Source organism: Puma concolor, chromosome F2 (assembly GCF_028749965.1).
Source record: "Puma concolor isolate L17-30 chromosome F2, mPumCon1.1.hap2, whole genome shotgun sequence".
NCBI classification, from domain to species: Eukaryota; Metazoa; Chordata; class Mammalia; order Carnivora; family Felidae; genus Puma; species Puma concolor.
In genome coordinates, this window is record NC_141684.1 from 3,249,022 (window position 1) to 3,272,773 (window position 23,752).

Sequence of the window (23,752 nt, forward strand, 5' to 3'; positions counted from 1 at the left end):
ATCCACTCAGAGCTCCTGCCGCTGCTCTAATGGTGTTTCATTTTCCCCGTATTTTCTGTGTGCATATGCAGTTCATTTTTAGACACTTACCTTGTGTTTTCCAGTATTGATCACATGAACTCTGACTGATTTCCTTGGGTTTTCTGCATGCACAGCTGTCTCTTTTTCCCCCATTTTTTGAGGCATAATTGACACACGTCACTTGTTGAAAGCATCTTCTTTCTCCATTTTCAGTGTTTGTTACATACGTCAATTTCTTTTGAGGCATCCCTTGCCAATTTTTATATTAACTAGGTCCCTGCCTGCTTTTATTCTTAAAGATGTTGTCTATAATAGTTTTTCTATTAAGTATACTGTTGGCTCTGTATTTTAAATACATTATTTTTCTAAAAACTTGTAAGGAGTGTAACGTGATGCACAGTGTGGGACGTTTTGCTTGGGTTTGAGCTAGCCCTGTATTCCAGAGTTAAATCCCTACTTAAGGCATAACTGATCATTCTTCTTTTCTAAGTTTATTTATTTATTTTGAGACAGAGAGCGTGAGCGGGGAGGGGCAGAGGGAGAGAAAACCAGGCAGGCTCCATGCTGTCGGTGCAAAGCCCAACAGGGGGCTCGAACTCACAAACCATGAGATCGTGACCTGAGCGGCAGTCGAGTGTCAGACGCTTAACCGACTGAGCCCCCCAGGTGCCCCGAGCCGTAACTGACCATTCTTGCAGTGTCTGGCATCCTTCGTTAGTGTTCTGGTAGGATTTAGTATTGCCGTCCATGAGTGAGAATGTCTTATTGTTGTCACTGTTGGCTACGGGGTCCAAGCAGTACTGGTGTCACAGGTGAGTTGGATATTCCCTACCCCATCTTTGATTGGGGTGTTTGTCAGGTGGGCATTGTAGGTGGTAGGGGTGAGGGGAAGTGCGTGGCCAGGACTGGGGGCCTCTTCCAACGGGAGTAGTGGGCGGAGACACATAAGCAAGGAGATGGGGGTGACATGAATGTCAGCGTCCCCGTTCCCTGCCTCAGCCACAGCCGTATTTCTAAAATCTGACCCTCTCATTCTCACACTTAAAATCAGCCAGTGGCTACCACAGGATGACTGCCCAGGATGACTGACTGGTCCGTCAGACTGTGAGCCGTCCCTGCATTCGTCTTGTCCTCAAGGTCCAGCCTCCTCACTCAGCCGCTGTGACAGAGAGGACGGCACAGGAGGGGAGGGCCGGCGTGGGGACACATGGGAAGAACATTCCAGGGAGAGAGTGTACCAAGTGCAAGGTCCCGAGGCGAGGCGGGAGGGGCCAAGTATGTCTGAGCACAGAAAGACCACCGCGGTGGCCAGAGCGCAGCGGGTGAGGGGGACAGACAGCGCAGGGCCCCTCAGGCCATGGCAGGCTAGCGGGACCCCGGGGCCAGGGGCACGGGCAGTGGCGGGAAAACAGAGCACGCTGCACATTAGAACTGAAAACGGTCTTTCCTGTCCTTGACTGTCCTTTTCAAGAAGGCAATACTAGAAAGAATCCAGACCCTGGAGTCAGCCACATGAGAATTAAGAATCCTGGTTATTATGACCCTATATGAATTGTTCGCCCTCTCTGCTTTAACTCGTTTATCTGTAAGATAAGTATAATGTGCTCTATCAAGAGTGGGTAATACTTTTCTCCCAGCGCTGGCTTGAAGACTAAACACGTAGCACGTATCCAGTGGGAGGAGTAGGGGGTACGCGTGAATTCCTCAAAGGGCTTCTCACTCTCGCTCAGGGCGTGCTCCATGGCAGCTGAGAGCCTCTGAAATCCCAGACCGTATCCCTCAGCCCACGCCAGGCTCCCGAGGACGGTCCCAGAACACCTCCTGGCCTCTCCTGACCCAGCACTAAGAGAATAGGTCGAGTGGGAGACTTGAGCCACTTGTGGGGATTCTGCAAAGGAGCACTGCGGCCATCGCCTGGGAGCGGAACGTGCTTTTACTGGCTCTGCTTGTTGTTATAAAGAAAGCCTTAATTCCTTTTTGCTGTTGGCAGAGCGCCCACAAGTGGACTATTTTTAGCAGATGGCTAACAAGGCCCGAGTGTTCCTCCCAGGATGTGGGGCCCGGGGCAGGAGGCAGCCCACTGCAGGCTTCTCCAGTGGTCAGGGACGGAGGGTCTGTTTTGGGGCTTTTTCCTAAACCGTTGTAGGCCTGATACCCTCGTAAAATAAAATAAAAACAAGTACTAGAAAAGAAAAAACAGGTTTTTTTAATATGCAGAACATGAGCCAAGTTTGTTTATATGAACTCCAGCAGACCTAAAAATTACTATTTCAGATTGCTCTGGAATTTTTTAAAGATACTTGCCTTCTGTTTCTGTCTCATCGTGACCTGGTGACAAATCCCCAACCCTCACGGGTCCTTGGGCCATGCGAGGCACAGCACCCCTACTCCCTTCTGTGGGGCCAGCTTGTGCCCCTGGGTAAGGAGCTGTATTCTTGTTTGAAAGATTGACTCCCAAGTTGCTTTGTCAGTAATCTCGCCCAAACGTCTTCTAATAGATGAGCATCAACAGGTGTCGACTGGAATCTTCCGTTCTTAGGACTGACACCGTTGAGGGCGGTCACTGCCGGTAAATACGGCTGCTGTCTTTCCTTGCGTACTCCAGGGGGGTCAGGGCTCCCTCACCTTCTCCCGCTTGCCCCGCCCCCCGGCCGCCCAGCCCTGACCTAAGGCACTCGCTCCTGGCAGTGGGCCCTCTCCCCATCCAGCCCGCGACCTCCCGGGGTGCCCCTTTGCCTGCAGGAGCCCTCACAGGCTGGCCGGAGAGAGCCCACAGCCTCATCAGCCTGCTCAGAGGGCTTCCTTTCCTACCGGGCATGGCTTAAAGACAGGCTGACTGTGTCACCGTCTCGTCTTCCTTACAGCGGGCACAGTACTCCTCTAATGCGGTGCTGCGCTAAAGATAGGAGTTTAATTTTAAAGCGAGAAAGGCCTGTCTCTATAAAGCCGACTTTGTCTTCCGAAAAAGGAAATGAATGTCTGAGCTGTTTGTCCCCCTCATACAGACCCAGGCAGTCTACGCATGAGGAGCGCCAAGTGGGGGTTCGGGGTGGGGGGTCAAGGACACGCCGCGAGACCCCCTCTGGCCCTTTTCTGCTGGGCCAGGCCACGCCCCTCCTGTGTTCTTGTGTCGGCCGCATTCCAGAGGTGATGACAGTGCAGTGACAGCACACGAAAGAAGAGACCGCGGTGTGGCTGGTGGTTGCTGCCTCCCCAGAGCCTAACACCGTGCCTTCAGCCCTCACCTGCTGCCTGTGAGGACGCAGCGCCCGGGGCCACAGGGGACAGAATGTTCACACCGGTGTCCTTTTTGGTACCAGCAACGGGAAGTAACCCACCTGCCCCTTCCTGCAGAACAGATGGGGTCGCGCAGTGGGACGCTGCACACGGGTCGCGGTGGGCGAGACCCCTCCTCACGCCCACAGGGACGGGTCTCACAGAGATCACGTTCACGACCCCGACACAGGGGAGGCACTGTGCAGAACGTGAGTTCTCTGGCTGCGGGTCAGAAGATCGGTCCCCTCTGCGAGGCGGAGGCCGGCCTCAACTGGAGCCTGCTGGGTGTCCACGGTATCTTGATCTGGGTACTGGGTTAGGTGGGGGCACACATTTATAAAAACACACTGGGCTTGTGTATAATGTATATAAGTTATACCTAAAGACAGAGAGAAGGTATACCTGATGGGGAAAATAACCAAATAACCAGCCCCAAACATTTTTTATGTGTGTGACCTATTTCTGTAAGATTTCAAATATAAATTTCTTCTTTTTGTATTACTGTCTTCAAATCTAGAATGTTCTGCACGCACCTCACCCAGGAGCAGAGGCACGAACGGCCGCTTCTCTCTGACGGCCGGTGTTGGCTCTCTCGAGTCCCCCATGCTGGCACCCGCCTCTGAGACAGGCTGTCGGCTGCGTGGAAAAGCTTACATACCTCTGTTCGTGGAACACAAGTGCGCGTTATAGAGATAGGTTTTCTCGGCTGAAACTGAAACGCTGTGTTGGGGAAAGTGTAATGTGAGGGGATTCCTGTGCATCAGGAATAAGTCGTTTCATGTGGTTGGTTTGGAGATCCAAATGCCTACGTAAACACATGGGACACAGCACCTAACTGTGCGAGCATATAAGAAACAGAAGTTGCTTTTGTTTAAGTAAAAAAGTAAACGTTTCCTCCAGTCAGGGGCTCCTGGTGGGCTCAGCCAGAAGAGCATGCGGCTCTTGGTCTTGGGGTCGTGGGTTCGAGGCCCAGGCTGGGTATAGAGATGACCTAAATAAGTCAACTTTTTAAAAGATACATTTGCTCCGGTTAAAAGAAACCACGTATTTGTCGCCTGATTGCACGCACCTCATGTTGCTTCAGGCAGCTCGGGGCGTTCGTCATCCTGTCGCGTCTTCTTCACGTATGGAAGGCGCACACGCGACCCCGCGTCCAGCAAGTCAGTCGGTGCCATTTTCCCGGCAGCATTAGCTCACTTCGTGTCTGGGTCACATTTTGGTAATTCTCACGGCGGTTCAGACTTCTGTGGCGGTGACCTGTGATCAGTATCTTTGAAGTTACGACTGTCACTGTTCTGGGGCCCCATGGACCACGCTGTCCTCGAGCAGCCCTGTTCCCTGAGACACGACACTCACATCGGGCCGGTTAATATCCCTGCGGTGGCCGCTGGGTGTCCCCGTGGGGGAAAAGGTCACATGTGTCTCACTGTAAATCAAAAGCTGGAAGTGATTCAGCTCAGTGAGAAGGCGTCAAAGCCCAAGACAGGCTGAAAGCGAGGCCTCTTGCACCAAAGGGTCCGCCCAGTTGTGAGCGCAAAGGAGCCACTCTTTTTTTTTATTTTTTTAAACATTTTTTTTTCAACGTTTATTTATTTTTAAGACAGAGAGAGACAGCATGGATGGGGGAGGGGTAGAGAGAGAGGGAGACACAGAATCGGAAGCAGGCTCCAGGCTCTGAGCCATCAGCCCAGAGCCTGACGCGGGGCTCGAACTCACGGACCGCGAGATCGTGACCTGGCTGAAGTCGGACGCTTAACCAACTGCGCCACCCAGGCGCCCCGAAAAGGAGCCACTCTTGAAGGAAAGTACAGGTGCTTCTCCCGCGAACGCGCGGATGATAAGGAAGGAAAACAGCCTCGTTGCCGATGCGGAGAAAGTCGGGTGGTCGGATGGGAGATCAGATCAGACACGACGTTGTCTTAAGCCAAGGCCTGGCCCGGAGCAGGGCACTCCCTCTCGTCCGTTCCACGACGGCTGGGGGAGGCGAGGGAGCCGCGGGAGGAGAGCTGTAAGCCAGCAGAGGCTGGTTCCGGAGGGTTCAGGAAAGAAGCCGTCTCCACAACCTACAAGTGCGGGACGAAGCAGCCAGTTTTCCAGAAGATCGAGCTCAGATAGTCCGCGAAGGCGGCTGCACTAAGCAGCAGGTTTTCGGTGTGGATGAGACGGCCCGGTCCTGGAGGGAGACGCCGTGCCGGACCTCCGCAGCCAAGAGAAGTCGGCGCCTGCCTTGACAGCCCCGGAGCCCGGGCTGGCTCTCTTGGGAGGGGCCGACGCGGCTGGTGACTTCAAGAGGGAGCCGGTGCCCAGTGACCATGCTGGAATGAGGGCCCGAGGAGTGGTGCTAGGTGTCCTCCACCTGTGCCCCAGCGGTGGGACCACAGAGCCCGGCTGGCGGGCATCTGTCCATGACACGGCTGACTAGATATTTGAAGCCCACCCTCCAGGCCTTCTGCTCAGAAAACAAAGATTCCTTTCAAAGTCCTGCTGCTCCTGACAAGGCGCCTGGTCACCCCAGAGCCCCGCCAGGGATGGACGCGGAGATTTGTGTTGTGTTCGTGCCGCTAGCACAGCATCCGTTCTGCGGCCCACAAATCAGGAGTTAACTTTTGACTCGCAAGTCTTCTTATTTAGGAAATACGTTTTGTAAGGATACAGCTTCGGGGCACCTGGGGGGCTCAGTCAGTCGCGTGTCCGACTTTGGCTCGGGTCGCGACCTCGCGGTTGGTGATTTCAAGCCCCACGTCGGCTCCCCACATCCGTCAGCACAGAGCCTGCCGCAGATTCTCCGTCCCCCTCGCTCTGACCCTCCCCCGCTTGCACTCTCCCAAAAAATAAATACGTATGTTTTTTAAAAAAGGTTTTAATTAAAAAAAAAAAAGGATATAGCTTCCATAGACAGAGAGTCCTCGGACGGATCCGCGCAAAGTTGAAAACCTTCTGGAAAGCAGTCACTGTTCTAGATGCCACGAAGGACCCCTGTGATTTCGTGGGAAGAGGTTGAAACGTTAACACCGACAACAGTTTGGAAGAAGTGGATCCGACCCTCGTGGAGGACTTTGAGGGGCTCAGGACAGCCGCGGAGGACGGCCCCACGGAGGTGGTGGGGACCAGAGGGCCGGGATCAGAAGCGGAGCCTGACGACGGGACCGAACTGCTGTCATCTCAGGATAAAGCTGACGGGCGAGGAGGTGCTGCTCGGGGAGGAGCAGAGAACGTGCTTTCTGGGGGTGGAAGCTCCTCCTGGTGAGGATGCCGTGGAGATTGTTGGAAGGACAACAGAGGATTTAGAATATTCCAGAACCCTAGTTGGTAAGGCGGCGGCAAGGCTTGGAGGACGGTCCCCACTTGGAAAGGAAGTTCTGTGGGTAAAATGCTGTCAAACAGTGTCACCTGCTCCAGAGAAATCGTTCGTGAAAGGAAGGGTCAGTAGATGTGGTTAGCATGTTTTAGCAATAAAGTATTTTTTTTTAAAGTGTATCTGATAGCGAGTGGGGGAGGGGCACAGAGAATCTCAAGCAGGCTCCGTGCTGTCAGTGCAGAGCCCGTCATGGGGCTCGAACCCACAAACCGTGAGTTGATGACCTGTGCTGAAACCAAGAGTCAGCGCTTAACTAACCGAGCCACTCAGGTGCCCCAGCAATAGAATAGTTTTTAATTCAAGCGTTTTAAACACAACGCTGTTTATTGATGCGTTACAGCGTAGTATAAACGTAACTTTTAGAGCCCCTAGGGAACCAAAAATTCATTTGACTCACTTTATTGTGATTTTTGCTTTGTTGCGGCGGTCTGGAACAAACCTGCAGTGTCTCTGAGGTACGCCTATAATTCTGCCTTCTAAGCTTCAGGTTCCTCGTCTGTACAAGCTTCTTTCTACCTTGCATTTTCAGTGGAGCTTTCCTGCAGCAGGTATTTCCTGAATGTCTAATGGTGCCCGTTACTGTTCAAGCACGTATGTAATCCTTGTATCCACCGTGGGAGGTGGGTGTTAGTCTGCAGCTTTTCCAGCCAAGGAGTGGGTTTCGGGAGGCTAAATGCTTTGTGCCAGGGCCGTGGACACTGTTCACAGGGCAGTTGTGTGGATGCTTCATTTCCCCACCTGTGCGTCCTGCCTTCTACCAAGTCCTGGAGACCCCACGGGAAGCACACAGCCGTGGCCTCCGTCCCTCACGGAGCCTGGCGTCCAGTGAGAAGAGGCAGGGATTTCTAATGTTTAGGACAGGAGGGCAGATTGATACAGTATTCTGTTGATTGAATTGGCTCCGTTTTAAATGACAGTCATTAGCGGCAGGGCACAGAGTGCCTGCTGGCGAGGGACATCCAGACCGCCCAGCACTTGGGCAGCTGAGACCCAGGACCGTTCAAGTGTTTAAACCCTCTGACTCAGTAGTGTTTTTTTTTTTGGAAATCTGTCCAGGGAAATAATCAGGGATTTAGTCAAATGTTTGTATACAGAGGTGTTCATCAACAACTGTTTATACAATTGAAATTTGAAGATTGCCCCACCATGTAACAGAACTCCTCATTTTTCTTGACACTTTTGTGCTACTGACTTAGTACTTTGCCAGTGGTAATTGAATTAGTCCTCCCATCATGCCTGGGCAGTGGGTACTATTCCTGCCCCGTTTTGCAGCTGAAGAAATTGAGGTCCAGGCCACACAGCTCAAAAGGGTTGGAGCCTGATCCGAACCCAGGGAACCAGATGCCAGAGCCCGTGTGCCTCACTGTCACGTGTTTATGACTGCCTTCATGCTGGGGGATGCTGTGCAGCCTTTTAACGTGGTTTTTACCGGTTTCCACTATGTAACGTCGTACAGAGGCTACAACATTTTATGGCCTGGTTCGTTTTTGTAAACATATGTTCATAAGAAGGGGGAGACAGAGCTCATTTCTTCCTCGCCCCACACCCCACAAGTGCTTATAGGTTGTGTCCTCGGTGCTGGGTCCTTGCAGGTGCAGGGTGTACAGACACACAAATGACATATCGAGACGTCCTCTTTCGAATGAGGGAAGTCATTGCCGCACGATCCCTGCCAAATAGAGGGTATCTGTTGACCAAGAACTGAGCAGTCCTGTCGGGGGAAGCCAAAGGCGACGACCCCGAGAAGGGGTATGTGGCCAGAGCGCGCAGACAGAGGGAGGCAGGGTAGAGGCCACTGCACAGACTGGTCTTCGTGGGGAACAAACCTTCTCCCGAGCTCGGCCAGGATGGCACGAAACCTACTCTGTTTAGTGTGGGATTCACGAGATTTGCGTACTCTTACGTATGCTAAATCCAGATTGATCCATCTGGTTTCTGTATCATGGATGCGTTGGGTGGGGGAAGGGGAGTGACGTGTGACTGGACTGTTTGCTGCTTTGGGGGTACAGCCAAGTGCACGTAAACCTTGCTCTGCCAGGACGCAGGAAGGGGTTCTTGTTCTTTTCCACTCTGGGCTGGAGTTCTCTCTGCCGGGAAGAAAACTCTGTGCTACTGGGAAGAGAGGGGAATTGCGGACTTCACCGTGCTGCGCGGGGCTTCTGCACACTCCTGTGTGCTGTGCGCATGTGGAGAGAGGGGCTTTGCCGGGGCAACGGACCTGGGTTTGTCATCACCGGGTTTGAGGATTTTTCTGAAACTGGGGAACTTGCGACTCTTCTCGTTCAGACGACAACGTGTCATAAGAGAAAGGGACTTAATACAGAATATGTCCGTGATTTTCAAAGCAAGGATGAAACTGTCTGATTTTGTTTCCTTTGCCATAGAAACCTGACGTGCGGCTCTCTCGAGGCAGCATCGACAGGGAGGACGGGAGTCTTCAGGGCCCGGTAAGCAGCTGCTGGGTTTTCGCCAGGAAAACTCGGGAGATATGCATGCTGTCGCTGCACATAAGCTGTCGTTCGCTAGTTCTGCCCTCTTGGTGCATGGTTCTAGTTTCCACAGCAAGGCTTTTTTCTTGTGTCTGCTTTGAGGGGCAATGCCTAAATTCTCTTTAAAGAGCTGGTTTACGATTACCCCAAATGTACTTAAAGCCTGCTGGAAATATTCCCCTGATCTTTTAGGGAGAACGGGTCAAATGGTTTTATTTCCATCAGCAGGTATCTGAGCAAAATAAAAGCAGATTTCTTTAAACAGTCAAAGAAGTTCCCAGTACAACAGAGAAACCTGTGCCTGCCGGGTGACAGACCTATGGATATGCACCCTAATAAGGCTTCTCCAATCTGTACCGTGAGATCCAGCTGCCCCTGACACTTGGCCCCTACAGGATGTGCTCAGTCACCAGCGTGGGAAGATTGGACATTTCCCATCAGAATGTGCTGGCGCAGCGGGCTCTGTGGGCAGAATATTGGACGTTGCTGATTCACGAGCAGCAAGTCACACGACCAGTTACTCGGCACACAGGTCTCCTTCCGTAGAGTGGAAAGCTTAACAAGTGACAGGCAGTCTGTCTTAAGTTGGTAAGGCTGAGGATCAGCACGCACGTCAACCCCTTTCAAGGAAGCGGCTATTGAGAACACCACTAGTAGGAAATTTTGATAGAAAAGGGAACTGTGTGTGTTCCAGCACGGGGCATATAGCAGGCCCCCAGACGGTGCGTGGAGTGGGCACATAAGGGAGGGAGCTGCGCCTGGATCTTAGAAGGGTTCTCCAGAAACACCCTGTGGAATGGACGGCGCGGGACAGGTCCACTGGCGGTCCCGGAGCATTTGCTGGGCCCAGGTGCTTAGTACCGATGAGAAGGAGCCGTGCCGAGTGCCGTCCTCAGGCCCCCTCCCTGAGGCCTCAGCTCTCCTGTAGTCAGGACTGGTGCCACGCACCCCACAGAGGAGTAAACCGAGGCTCCTAGAAAACCAGGCCATGGTCACCTGTCGCGGTGCCAGATGCCAGACTGCGCACTTGCCAACATGATGGCTCACTTCAAGGGGTGCAGTTCAGGTCGTGGTCGCTTCCCGCGGTGGGGCTGAGAACACTCGCGACCATGGCGGTGTTCCGTCTCCCGTCAGCCCTTCGCTAGAGACGACAATCTGGTTTGGCCCACCTCTTGAAACGCTCCAACCTAACACTTTGGAAAATGCACCATGGTTTCAGGGAGAACTCTTCGGCTGGAAGACTGAGATTGTAAGGAGGAATGAGACAGTGAAGAAACACTGATAACTGGCCAGTGGAAATCGACCCCGTCAGTGTGCATAGAAAGTAGAAAGTGTTTGGCTTTTCAAAATAATACACAGGCTGACAGCATGTTCCTTTTGTGACAACTCTGTGTTAGGTAAATGTTACCAGCCTCAGTTAACAAACCGGAAACGCAAAGCCCCAGACAGTTGAATGACTCCTCCGAGGCCCAGGGCCCGTGGCTGGATACGCGGCACAGCCAGAGCACAGCCTGGCCACGGGCTCGTCCATAGGACTTGCGAAGGCAGAGACTTTGCTGAGCCTCCCCTCCCAGAGCCAACCTGTGGGATTGCCTAGCACAGTGCATGGTACATAGATTTGTTGAATTAACCCAGAATGCTCTTAGAATAGAATTTTCTAGTTAATTGGACTTTCCTTGCTACCTGAGTATCAACCAGAAAATTCTGTGTTTTAACTCTTTTTAAGTATGTGTATTTTACTGCCTGGATCGGGAAACACAACACAACTCACAGACTGTGTCCACTTTTAGAGTTTTGGCCACGTTTCCTGCATTTTTCCGCCATCGCTCATCCTCTGGCTCCCTTGGCTGCCTGGTTCTTCACGTGCTGTTTGCCCCTGCTGGGGGATCCCCTGTCTCTGGGTCACACCCCTCCCAGAGTTCTTCACGGCTTCCCCCACCCCAAGTCTGTGCTCACAGATCACATTCTCAGAAGGCCTGATCTTCCTACTGAAACCTGCGGTGTCCTTCCCTCCCCCCTCCCCTCTCCCCCCCGCCCCCGTCCTCCTCTCCCTTTTCCACCGGGCTTGGCAATGTGCTGTCATGTGCACCTGCTGTTACTATCTTGCTCCCTGGGTTACATTTACACTGTCTGCTTCACAAGGGGGGGGGGTGGGGCTCGTTTTGTGCCTGGAGCAGAGCCGTTCAGTAACTGTCAAGTAAATGATAGGTTAGAGGTGCCTGGGTGGCTCAGTCGTTTGAGCATCTGACACAGCTTCAGCTCAGGTCATGATCTCATGGTTCGTGAGTTCGAGCCCCTGCACCGGGCTCTGCGCTGACAGCAAGGCGCCTGTTTAGGAACCCCCCCCGCCCCTCCCCCACTTGTGCCTGCTCTCTCTCAAAATAAATACACATTTAAAAATAAATAGGTTAACTGTACAGTGCTACACTGAACGGGTTGTCAGGGAGCCCTCCTTCTTCACACCATACAGGTTTGTGAGTGTCTAAGACCAGGGGTGTGGAAGTGCGTGTGGTTCCGGGAGGCCAGTTTTAAATCGCGTGCCCCACTTGCTAGTCTTTGTGTCTTAAAGAGGTAGATCCCTTCACGTTACAGAGTGAAGCACCTTAAAATACGTGTATTTGGCAACTAGTTTACTATCTTAAATTGAGCAAGGTAAGTCTCTCTCTCCAGAGGTAGAGTGTAGGCGTAAAAAGACCGCTTTCATTTCGTCCCGGGGTAGGTTGTGTCCGGGGGACCGCAGGTGTGACAGTGCACGGCAGGCCTGGCCTTGAGCGGAACAGTCTTTGATGGTGTCCCTGGGTGGAACTTCCAGTTGTGCTTTGGCTTCTCGTCTGGGCTGGGAGCCCGGTGGGGACCCGGTGGCTCTGTAGCAGCAGGCCCTGGGTGACAGTGACACCCCAGCGCCACGGTGTCCTCCCACTGTCACCGTTCCTGATCGCACCCCTGCTTGTGAGGAGGACCGGCGGGAGGGAGGGAAGGAGGGGGCTTCCTGAGCAACGGACCCGACGCTGGGGAGGCCTGGATCTGTGTTCCTGAAAGGTGGGGACTGGAGGCATCCGGAGACGTAGTTTTTCTGAAGGAAATTTTAAGTTGTCCGTGACCACTCCCGTCCACGCTCCTGTGTATCCCACACCCTGCTGGCAGCTTTGCTTTTTCCTGATCCCCACCCACCTAGGCCTTGAAGGCAGCCCCCCACCCCACCCCCGTCTCGCTGGTCTCAGAGCCCAGCGCTTAGCACAGACGTTCAAGGGGACGGAAGGGGAGGGAAGGCCATCGCCCCATGGTGCCCACTGGCACAGTGACCGACCTTTTCTTTTCCCACAGACGGGAAACCAACACATCTATCAGCCTGTGGGTAAACCAGGTAAGTGAAGACGTGACATCTGTCAAGTTTTTACAATGTGGAGGGGAGTGGGTTTTACCTGGATATCGTTTCTTAGCTTTGGAGTATCTCATGACTTTGTAACCCGTTTTCCTCTGTGGACCAAAGCAAGTATGATGTTTACCAAACTCAGCCCCTGCCTAGCATATCGGAAAACAGACCTTCCCGCCGATGCGTCAGAAACGCCTCCACGGGGTGCCCTCCAAGATTAGTGTGTGTGACAGAAGCACGAACCCGTGTTCAGTGTCTGTCTGGGCCGTGTGTTACTGTACGTCACTTACGGGGACACCTTCCCTTTCCCAGATCCCGCAGCTCCGCCAAAGAAACCGCCGCGGCCTGGAGCCCCCGGTCACCTGGGCAGCCTCGCCAGCCTCAGCAGCCCCGGGGACAGTTACAACGAGGGCGTCAAGGTGAGCGTCCGAGCCTCTCGCTCCGGGTCGGTGACCTGTGACACGAAGCAGAGTCAGTGCCGAGGACGGGACGAGCAGAGTGGCACCGCCGTGGGCCCCAGGCGTCCGTCCGGTGTGGCTCTGAACCCGTCCAGGAGGCGGGAACAAGCTTGACGGGAGCTTGTCTTTTCTGTTTTTCTCTCACGTGGTAGATTCTAGGGCCTCAGTCAGAGCTCAGCCTCCTAGGTAGTTTCCCTCTGATCAGGCAGAGTGGTTCTTTGGAATAAAGCGCTAGGATGGTTTCTGGTTTTAAAAAGTAATTAAACCAGGGTGCCTCTGGGGGAGACCTTCCGCAGGCGCCTCAGTCTCCAAGTGCTGGAAAACTGCCACCGTTTTCCAGATGGAGGCGGGACCACACGTGTAAAAGCGCGTGTGCTGCGTGGACCCAGCCCCAGGCAAGGCAGCGTGCGGCCCAGGCGCCCTCACGCGCCACCTGCCCTGCCGGCTGGGACTGGGGCCGTCGGGGTTCCCGAACCCCCCACCCCGGCTCCAGCCAGCCCCGCAGCGTCGGGCCCCGGGTCTCCCGCAAGCAGCCGTCCTCTCCCAGAGAAGCAAAGGCAAGGGTTCTCTGCCGTTCCATGAGAGAGTCGTCCTCTCAAAATGTATCCTGTTTCCCAAGTCTGCTACACCTTGTTTTCACGTTTTAGTATCTCTGTGGTCAGGTGATGCGCTGGTCCAGTTGGCAGCTTTGCTTTCCCTAGAGGAACATACAAAAGTGCCTCCTGCAGAGGACGGCATCTTAGAGTCGGGAACTGTGTTCTCCGTCAAAAGACTCTCTCACCGATACCCACCTTCACCGGGTGCCCTACCTGCATGCACGCTGTGCCAGGACCTGCCCTCACGCCAGCCTCCCTCAGGATCAGTGCTCTGATTATTGTTTCTGCTTTTCACACGAGACCACAAGCTTCACAGAGGTTAGAGGGTGTGTTCAAGGTTACAGGCTCCCCAGCCGAGCCAGCCTTTAGCCAACATGCTGATTGCCAGAGAGAACGGGTATGTTGCCATATTGGGGTCAGGAGGTAGCTGTAGGGAGAGAAGATGCCACCTGCAGACACAGGGCAGGGACCGGGGAGTGAACCCAGCCAGACCAGCCTCCCCTCTGCGGGACGCAGCCCAGGTACCGCTGGGCCCGGGGCGCCCCTGGCAGTCAGTGCTGCTCCTGGTTCGGGGCCCAGGGGCTTGGCCTCTGCGGTTTCCCGAGCTGGTGGTGGGGGCACCTCCCACGACTCTTCCAGCGCCAGCACCCCACAGGGTATTCTGATATACCAGTAGGTGGAAGTCTTCACGGAAATAGTATGCTCACTTACAATGTATTAAGCAAAGATTTTTTAAATAAGGAGCATGAAGTATTATCTTCCTTATCCACCTGTTTGGTGGGGGTTACTGAATCCAGCCTCAAAGAGCAATACTGTTTTAACACAAAAACACTCCTCTTTAGATGTAGTTCATCCAGGTAACGTTTAGCCAGACATCGGTGTCTCTTTGGTGGCTTTGTTTTGATTCTGGATTCTCTGAGGCTTTAAGCTCCCACCTGAGCCATTGGAACTGTTGATGTCTCTACAGGGTGGCACTTTATCCTAAGTACCCGCCAAGGGTCTCCCAAGTTGTCAGGCTCCAGAAAATAGGAACCCAGGAACAGATGCCTGTCCAAACGAAGCTGTTGCTTCGGGAAGGTCACTGTGCATGGTCCCTGGAAGCGCTGAGACTGTGCTTCTGTGACCTGCCTTGGGCGAAGGGCAAATACAGAACAGAAGCTCTGGATGGGTTAGCATAAAGCAGCCTTTGCCTCCGAGAGTCCAGAATGGTGGCGGTTCTTCCTGACGGAGCCCTGCCTGTGGCTGCTCTTCAGGAAACTGTGCCTTTATGTTGGTGTGGTCTGGGCGTGGCCTACGTCACAGGGCTGCACATGACTCGGCGCAGGAAGTAAGAGACGAGATGTCGTCTTTGAAGTGATGCAGTTAGGAACAACCTCCCTCTTTCTAATGCAGGGGAAACACTGTGGAGGGTTGTACCTGGAGGTTTAAGATTCTGCCTAACTCTTATACCACAGGGTACACTTGTTCCAGATGATTCTAAGGAAGAAGCAAGATAGCTACCTTTCCCCAGTTAGCTTGATCTTTTAAGTTACAATAGGATAGCCTTGGTGTAAGCTGTGTAGAAGAAAAAGCATTAAATAAAAGTTGTGACTTTCAAATAAGGGAGCCTTAAACCATAAGAATTGGCTCAAAAGAAGGGTTTGTTTTGTTTTCTTTAAAATGTATTTTTTTTATTTATTTATTTTTTTTAAGAGAGAGAGAGAGAGACAGAGGGCAAGCAGGGTGGAGGGGGCAGTGGGCAGAGACAGGAGACACAGAATCCGAAGCCGCCTCCAGGCTCTGAGCTGTCAGCACAAAGCCCAACGCAGGGCTCAAACTCACACACTGTGAGATCATGACCTGAACTGAAGTCGGACACTTGACAAACTGAGCCACCCAGGCACCCGTTTTTGTTTTTAAAATAAGCTTCTGATGTCTCTAAACGCAGCCCCAAGCCAGGGGTCTTTATTCTGGTGCTAGGGCTAACGACAAAGCCCGTTTTTTGAGGGCACCGGGGGCCGGACTTGGGGAGCGAGGTTGACAGCCTCTCCTGATGGCCCAGAAGCCCGGCGGGCGGTTCTCAGTGACAGCGAGCATATTCCGGTGCCTTTCTCTCTGAAGTCCCTAGTGCTTTGCTTCTCGCACGGCTACCAGATTGTCCCTCTCAGGCTTTGCGTGTTTTTCTCACTCACTCCGTGCAGACCAGCCTGGTGTGTGGCGGGCCTCGTGACTGAGTGTGCGGGCACCTGGCCGGCCCGCTGCTGTGCTTAGACAACCGGCAGCGAGGGCCGCGGGCAGGCTGCAGACTCGCTCCTTCCGGTTCTGCTCGTGTGTTTTTGTGGGGGTTTTGTCTGCTGCCTTTATTAATACTGTTTTTCTTTTTTCCCTTTCTCTGATAAATTTCTCTAACTTTTCCTCACCTCCCGTTCAACAATAGCCATGGAGGGTAAGCACATCGTGTCTGTGTGTCTGTCCCACTCCTTCACACCTAGCGCTCTGCATGTGACTCTAGCAGAGATCAGGAAGCCTGGGGGGGGGGGGAGGGCGCACTTTTGCCGGGCTCCTCACCAAAAACAGCCTTTTACCTGCCAGAGACTGGGGCATGAGCATCTTTGCAGTGACTGACTATTCCTGTCCACATCTGTCCCATGTCCCAAAACTTATTTATTTTTTGAGAGAGAGAGAGAGAGCCCAAGGCAGGGAGGGGCAGAGAGAGAGAATCCCAAACTCGGAACAGCCAGGTCCCAGGCTCCTCGGACAGAGTCAGCCCGAGGGTGCAGAGTGGCCCCTAGAGGTGTGGACCGAGCGCTGGCCGCAGACCCAGCGGCACACAGCTGCTGTCACCTGCTGTGGTTGAGTCTTCTTAAACACACAGACTGCCGTTCCGTGCCTGCTCTTGCCAACTTGGGCCATTAAATGCCGCTGGGGACTTTCTGCAGACCCTGCGCTCGCCCGCCTTCGGTCGGAGTCCGGCTTATCCTGGGTCCCATTCGTGGTGTCTCTGTGCCCGGGCCCTGGGGTGGGCGCCTGCACATGAGCCCCTTTATGTCACCGTCACCACGCGGCCAGGTGAGGAGCTGAGGCCCCACCACCCTCGAGGGCAGCGCTGGGCTCCCGGCGGCAACACCTGCCAGCATTGGTGTCGCTTCACAGACTTGCACCTGCCGGCTCCTAACAGTCGTGCAGGGAACACGCACGTTTCCGAAGTTCGGTGGTGTGGAGACAGCCACGCTGAGCCCTAGCTCTTACTTCCTGTAGGAGTCCCCCTGACGTAGAACACTCGACCAGCTTCCTCTGAAATCCTCAGAGAGATGCCAAATACGTGAATTCTTTCTTGGCGAATGATGGTGGAGGGGCCTTGAATCACTTCTCTGGAAGAATCTGGGGCTTTTAGTATAACGTGTGTGATGCCATCTCCTTCCCTTTAACTGAGCTCAAAGTTATAAAAAAATTATTGCCTCGGACCCTTGTCACGTGGATGGGTTACTTTTCTGTCATCCTCCAAGTGAGCCGTAGCCCGGTCAGACCAAAAAACTCGGTGTGATCTGCTTTGATCTCTTTTAAAGACCACCCCCCGCCCCCCCCCCCCGCCCCCGCCCAGCTGCAGGGATGTGCTGCCACCTAGTGGGGGCTGGTGAGGTGACGGCAGCTTCTGTGTTGCAGCTTCAGCCCCAGGAAATCAGCCCCCCGCCCACTGCCAACCTGGACCGGTCCAACGACAGGGTGTACGAGAACGTGACGGGCCTGGTGAAGGCTGTCATCGAAATGTCCAGCAAGATCCAGCCAGCCCCCCCGGAGGAGTACGTTCCCATGGTGAAGGTAAACCACAGTTGCGTGCCCACTCCCGCGGAAGGCGCGGGGACCCTCGGAGTCAGACCTGGTGCTTCAGGAGCCGTGTGTGAGGGTCCCGCACAGTGACCGTGCTGAGTCAGGATGAACTGTTGGTCCTGTAGTAGTTGCTGCTCACACATACGGACCAGCCTGTAGCATGAAGCGTGAAAGCAGGCGGGCCAGCGCTGTGCGCGCCTTCGGGACACGCGGCTCTGCCGTGGGAGCACCAGCTCGCGCACGCGGGAGACCGGTTGTCCTTCAGACGCTGTCCGGGGAAGGGGCCGTCCTGGAGAGGGATGTCGGGGGCTTTGGCTGTGCTGTTTCCTTCAGCTCTCTGAAGTGTGGGTGCTCTCTGAGCCTTTTCTAACGAGGGTCAGACAGAAATGAAAACGTCCTGCCACTAGCCTAGCCTCACCTTTCCAAGCTGTGTTCAGGGGCGTGGTGTCCTGGAAGGGAGTGCCAGAGGCTCTGAAAAGCGATGCCAGGCCCCCACGGGGCAGGGCACTGGGCAGGCTCAGGGGTGTCCGCAGTGCAAGGAGTGCCGTAAAGCTTGGCTCTAAGCCTGGATTTCCAAAACGTGCGCTTGAAGACGCTTCTTTTAAAATTGTGGTAAAACACGTGAAACACAAAATCTGCCTTCCTAGCCACCGCGAGGTCTACACTGGTGTTAAGTTCGTTCACACCGTTAGACAGCTGGCCTCCCAGACTCTCCTCACCTTGCACAACTGGCGGCGTCCCCGTGAACGTGGCGACCCCAGGGGCCTGGTGCCCCATCTCCCCTTTCGGGGCGGGCTTATGCCGCTGAGCACCGTGCTGTACTGGCTCGCCCACGCTTTGGCGGGCGTCAGGATGTCCTTCCTCTCCGAGGCTGGCTGATCGTCCCGCCAGGGACCACATCCTGAGCGTTCAGAGATCTGAGTGTTAGAAATTCCTGATACCTTCGGATCGGGCTCAGTATTGAGGAAAAGAAATACGGAAATGTTCGTGCGGTGTTAGAAAGGAAACAAGGCCTGTCACCGAGGGGAGGGGCGCTGCCGGCGTGAGAGTCCTTGAGTGTGCTCTGACACGGGTGTGGTCTTGTCTGCTAGGAAGTCGGCCTGGCCCTGCGGACATTACTGGCCACCGTGGACGAGACCCTTCCGGTCCTGCCAGCCAGCACTCACCGAGAGGTAGGACACAGAGCCCCCTTCCTGCGCTGGCAGTGCGGGCAGGACGCGCTCTGAGGTCGTGACCTTCCACCAGCGAGGCCCGTGGGCTGTGGCTTGCCTGCCAGGACGTGGCCGTTCACCGTGGAGGCAGCGTGGGCCGGCACCCACTGGGCTCGGTCAGATCCCGCTCCACAGCCGCTGAGGCGGGGCCCAAAAGACGGGCGGCTCGTAGGGGACGGTGGGGAGCACGGGTGCAGGGCTGGGTGAGGGCCACATCCTCCAGCGCCAGCTCGGGGAGAGGCCGGAGGACAACGGAAATGAGCCGGGAGAGGCAGCCCACCCTCCTCCCTTGAATTCTCCTGAAAAAATTAGAGTTTGCACACGGTGCCGGTTTCCCATGTAGAGTAGTGATACCGAAAAGTGCCTTTTGAGTGAAAACATGTGTTTTAAAATTTTTTTAAGGAATCACAATTCACCTAAAACCCGGTCTCTCAGCAGTAATCCTCATTTTTGCCATCTTTGGCCACTGTGCATCATGTGTTGACTAACAGATGAGCAGACACAGCTGCATCGTTTTCATAAAGCACCCAGCTGTGCCGGCCTCCAGGGTGTGCTCTGTCCTCCAGAGGGGCCCCCCGTCTCCTCCAGAGGTGGATGCCGCCCGGGCCACACGCACATGTGGCTCTGTCCCCCAGAGTCCGAGGCTGCCCCAGCCTTGCTCCCCCTTCTTACTCTATCCCCACGCCTCCCAGCTCCTGCACCTACCTTCCCACCGTCCCTAGCCCTGCAGCCCAGCAGGCTCTGTTCTCATTTGTTTTCTTAGTTTCTATTTGAAATGATGTCAAACTTAAAAGTGGTAGGAATAGTGCAGAGAATTCCCGAACATTCTCCACCTAGTCTCGCTGCCTTTTAACATTGTCTCACATCTGTGTCCTCGGTCTCTGGTTATCACCACACGGTCTCCTTCCTGTGAACCGTTTGACCCTCAGTGTTTCCATCTGTATCTCCAGTCGGGAGGCGGTTCTCACACGCTGTCGGGTTCCAGCAGCCTGGGCCGCCAGCTCCCCGCATTGTCTCAGTGCGTGGTCACACCCGGGAGTCTCACCGTCTAGTCCACAGCCAGCAGAGCTCTGACGTGACGCCCCGCGACAGTCTGTTAGCCCCCTTCCGCCTGGAGTAGGCCCTCAGACTCCGTCTTTCTGCCATCAGCGTCTTGGAAGGCTGTAGGCCAGTTACCTTGGAGAGTATTTATTCCCAGAGAGGAGTTGAGGGGTTTTGTGCGAAGACTGACGTTCCCTCCTGATGAGATCGAGGTCGAGTTCTTCTCGGGACATTGTGTCCGAGGCTCCTGGTGTCCAGGTGACGCCCGTCTTGAACTGGCACAGCCCGTATCCATGCTTCCCTTGCAAAGGGCCTCCGGTCGCCTGAGCGGAGTACCTGTGTATTCCTAGCCGGTTGGGCGCTAGCTGGCTCGTCTACCTCGTTGGGACTTTAATTGGTCGCTTCCACAACGAGCGAGAGTTTTGCCAAAAGGGGGAAAGTTCCAGTGCCAGAGGCCAGAAAGTGGTATCCTGACATAAGTGTTCTGCCAGAGCCATTTCTAACTTCTTACTTCGGCCGATAAAGCCTGAAACTGCCTCTCCGTCTGCCCTGAGGCTTCTGTGCCACTTGCTCTCGCATACACATTTTCTGTTGATTATTGCTTTTTAAAAGAAGGAGGGAAGCTTTATTTGATCTTGCTTCTGCCTTCCTCGGTCCCTCTGTCCCCTCGTGCTTCCTGAGAGAGCGGCCGGTCCTCCTGGGCCAGATTGTCCCCATTCCTTCCCTGCGGCTGCCTGGGGCCACCGGCGACCGTGCCCCCCGAGCCCCCATCCTGGCTCGTCTGCGAGGCCCCCGCGGGCTTCAGAGCCACCCTCCCTCACGTGTCTCGGGCCCACATCCTGCTCTGGTTCCTCTTCTTGGCTGCCCCGAGCGTGGCCCAAAGGTGCCGCACACCCTTGTCTTACAGAACGCTTTTTCTCCTTGGTGGCTCTCTGCCCCTTACGTGGATGCAAATATCTGATGCCTCCGGTGGGACCTCTGCCTGAGCTGTTGGATGTCTGCCTTCAGCAGGACATTCTGCTCCTGGTTTTGCTCCCAGTTGCTGGGGCCACCACGCCCTTGCCACCCCTGCCTCCGGGAACCCCCTTCTCCCCACCCACCCCCGCCCCCCCCACACACACACACACAAGCAGCCGCTCACCTGTCGGCATCACGCCGCAGGCTGGGCCTCTCCGTCCTCCCTTCCACCGCCCCCCTCCCCTCAGTTCCCACAACAGTCTCTGAGCTGCCTCCTCTGCCCGTGGCTCTCCCGCCCCTCCCTCCCACTCCCACACGGCCACCAGGGCCCTGTTGCCAGAATTCCTCTCCGGACGATGGCATTCCCCTCGCTAAAAATCTCCTAGGCCTCCCATTGTCCCAGCGGGACGGAGGTAACTTGTCACGGCTTGTGAGGGAGCCAGCCTCCTTGTACAGTCATTCTCTGTGAAGTCTCCTGACCCTCCCAGAACGAATGGATTGTGTCTTTCCATTGTGGATTCATCCCAGCGTATTGGAGGTAGTTGTGCGCAGGCTTCTCCGCACCAGACTGCGTGCACAAGTGTGTCTGTTTCCTTCCTTAATCCACACCACCAAGTGCCTCGTACAGGTGTGCGCAGTAATCAGTAAGGGACCGAGCAGTAAATCGTCACCGGCTGAATAAGCAGACGGGGAGGGAGAGACACCCGAGCAGAGCATCCCGATCCCTGAGGCGGCTTCTTCCGCCACTGCTGCCCCCGCTCCAGCCTCTCATCAGTTTGGGAGGGCCGCGGTGGGACCGGGGTGTCCTTCTCACACAGCAGAGGCAGGTCCTGAGCCATGGTTGGTCGTGTAGGAAGAGCACTAGACTGCGAGTCCACACCCAGGTTTCTGTCTGGAACCGGAAGCCAGGCAGCTGGGCAACCTCAGCGCGTCTCCTTGTGTCTCGGTTGCCTGCTCCGACGGGAGGGCGCCAGGCTGGGGGCCTCCGAGGTTCCGTCAGAACCTGTGATTCCTTTAAGAAGCCAGAGTCCTGCCAGTCACTGAGATTCATGGTCGCTGAGGGCTTTTGTGGAAAGAGGCTGCTGGTGCACACGGGCGCGTGCATACTCTGTCGGCCGGTTTCCTAGAGGAGGCGCTGATCTTACCCCGTCTACGTCAGGCAGGTTCGTTTACGGGGAAGAGCGTTTCTTCTCCGGAGGCGCCCAAGGCAGGTGCATAAGGGTTGCCTGAGCGGAGCGCGGAACGTGCCCGTCCTGACGCCTCTCTTGTGCTTCCAGATCGAGATGGCCCAGAAGCTGTTGAACTCCGACCTGGGTGAGCTCATCAACAAGATGAAGCTGGCCCAGCGGTGCGCCATGACCAGCCTACAGCAGGACCACAAGAAGCAGATGCTGACCGCCGCCCACGCCCTGGCCGTGGACGCCAAGAACTTACTCGACGTCATCGACCAGGCCAGACTGAGGGCACTCGGACACGCGAGGCCGCGCTGAGGGGCCCCCCCAGGCCTCGGGGAGGACGCGCCCCGGCGCCCCGCCAGCAGCGGGGGGCTCCCCCGCGCCTGGGGCTGTGACTGACGGCCGGTTCAGAACCTCTCTCGGACAAATTTAACCGCATTTGATTTGAGTTCGTTGTTTGGTTTTGTTTTTCTTTAATCATGGTGTTCGGAAAAGTCCAGGATCCAAGATGTGGCATTTTTCTGAGAATGAAAATTGTTCGTGAGAAGCTTTCAAGAATCACCAAGAACAGATGACCATCCCACGAGGGCGTGTTTCTGTGGAAACGGCCCAGGCGGGGCCGTGCGTGCGGGGCCTGAGCCAGCTCAGCTGCGCACAGGCAGAGGAGACCGGGCGGAGAATTCCGGGAAACCCGAGGGGCTGAGAACTCTTCTGCGCGTGCAGAGTGGCCAGCCAGAGCGGAGTTTCTGCTGTGAGGACGCCCTGCCGTCGCAATACGCAAGCAGCGCTCTAAGAGAACATCAGAGCTCTATTTTGGAGACTTGGGTCATTTCAGAAACAAACAGAACAACAGCCACCCTGCTGTCCTCCCCGCCTTTTACTTCCCTGTTGGATATGTGAAGATTCGGTTGGAAGCTAGCTGCAGACCACACTAAAAACTTTTGTCTTTTTTCACCAGAATAATGTGCCAGTTTTTTGTAGCAACGTTATTTCTCTTGGAAGCAGAAATGCTTTGCACCAGAGCACCTCCAAAGTGCATTGAGAAGAAGTTCTGGAACCATCCCTGTTTTCCATTTTTATATAATTTATAAAGAAAGACGAAAGCCATGTTGACTATCTTGCAGCCACTGGAGCTGACTAACCCTTCCTTGTGTCTGTCTTCCCAGGAGGCGAGTAAGCAAAGCAGAGAGAGTTGGTTTTCTTTCGATGTCCAGTTACACCATCCATTCTGTTAAGTAATTTTGAAGAGTATACCCTCCCTTTAGTTTGTCGGGGGATATAAATTATTCTCAGGAAGAATATAATGAACTGTACAGTTACTTTGACCTATTAAAAAGGTGTTACCAGTAAAGTTGTCGGTGTAGTAGCCTTTCTTCGGGTTCCTTCAGACCCTTTAAAAGTTTTCAGGCGACTTGTCAGGTAACATACAGGAAAGCTCTCGACAATTACTGGTCCTTCTTTCCCTGTCTTCTGGATAGGTCAAGGATTTTAGCACAGGAGGATGGCCGCACACAAATCAGGCCTTTCTTTCCATCTCTGCCTATCACATGCAAAGTCGAGAGAGGAGTGATGCCCATCTGGGAGCCGTTGCCTCTGTGGCCTTGACGTCCTCACGGGCGTCGCGGCCTCGAGGACACAGCTGTGACCGGCTCTGTCACTAGGGAAATGGTCAGCACGCGGTCCCCCAGACCCGCCCCAGTCTTGCCAGAACCTCTGAGCCGGAGCAAACGGCACTGGGCTCTGCAGACGGGGAAGAGCCAGGAGCCGAGCTCCCGAGTGGAGGGAGTGAGGGGATGTTCCCAGGTACATACATATTCCCATGGCTGCAGCGGCCGCTCCTTCTCTGGGCCCAGGACACCGACTTCCTGGGAGGAAAAGGCCAGGGGGTGTCACCCTGAGTTTCCCTCACTGTCCTGCTTCCTCCTCGCTGCAGTGGTGGCCATGAGGTCGACGCCCCCACATACGTCACGGCGGGGGGGGGGGGGGCCTG

At 54.8% G+C, this 23,752-nt stretch overlaps 1 protein-coding gene across 1 annotated transcript in view; it reads left to right on the forward strand.

The window, feature by feature from the left end:
- PTK2 (protein tyrosine kinase 2) overlaps window positions 1–23,113 on the forward strand; it is a 40,014-nt gene extending 16,901 nt beyond the window's left edge. The window contains exons 6-11 of the mRNA XM_086695341.1: window positions 9,040–9,102; window positions 12,469–12,508; window positions 12,830–12,936; window positions 17,214–17,369; window positions 18,470–18,550; window positions 21,865–23,113. Coding sequence (XP_086551467.1) covers window positions 9,040–9,102; window positions 12,469–12,508; window positions 12,830–12,936; window positions 17,214–17,369; window positions 18,470–18,550; window positions 21,865–22,077 — 660 coding nt within the window. The 3' untranslated portion in view covers window positions 22,078–23,113. The remainder of the gene's footprint in view (window positions 1–9,039; window positions 9,103–12,468; window positions 12,509–12,829; window positions 12,937–17,213; window positions 17,370–18,469; window positions 18,551–21,864) is intronic.
- Window positions 23,114–23,752: the final 639 nt, after the last annotated feature.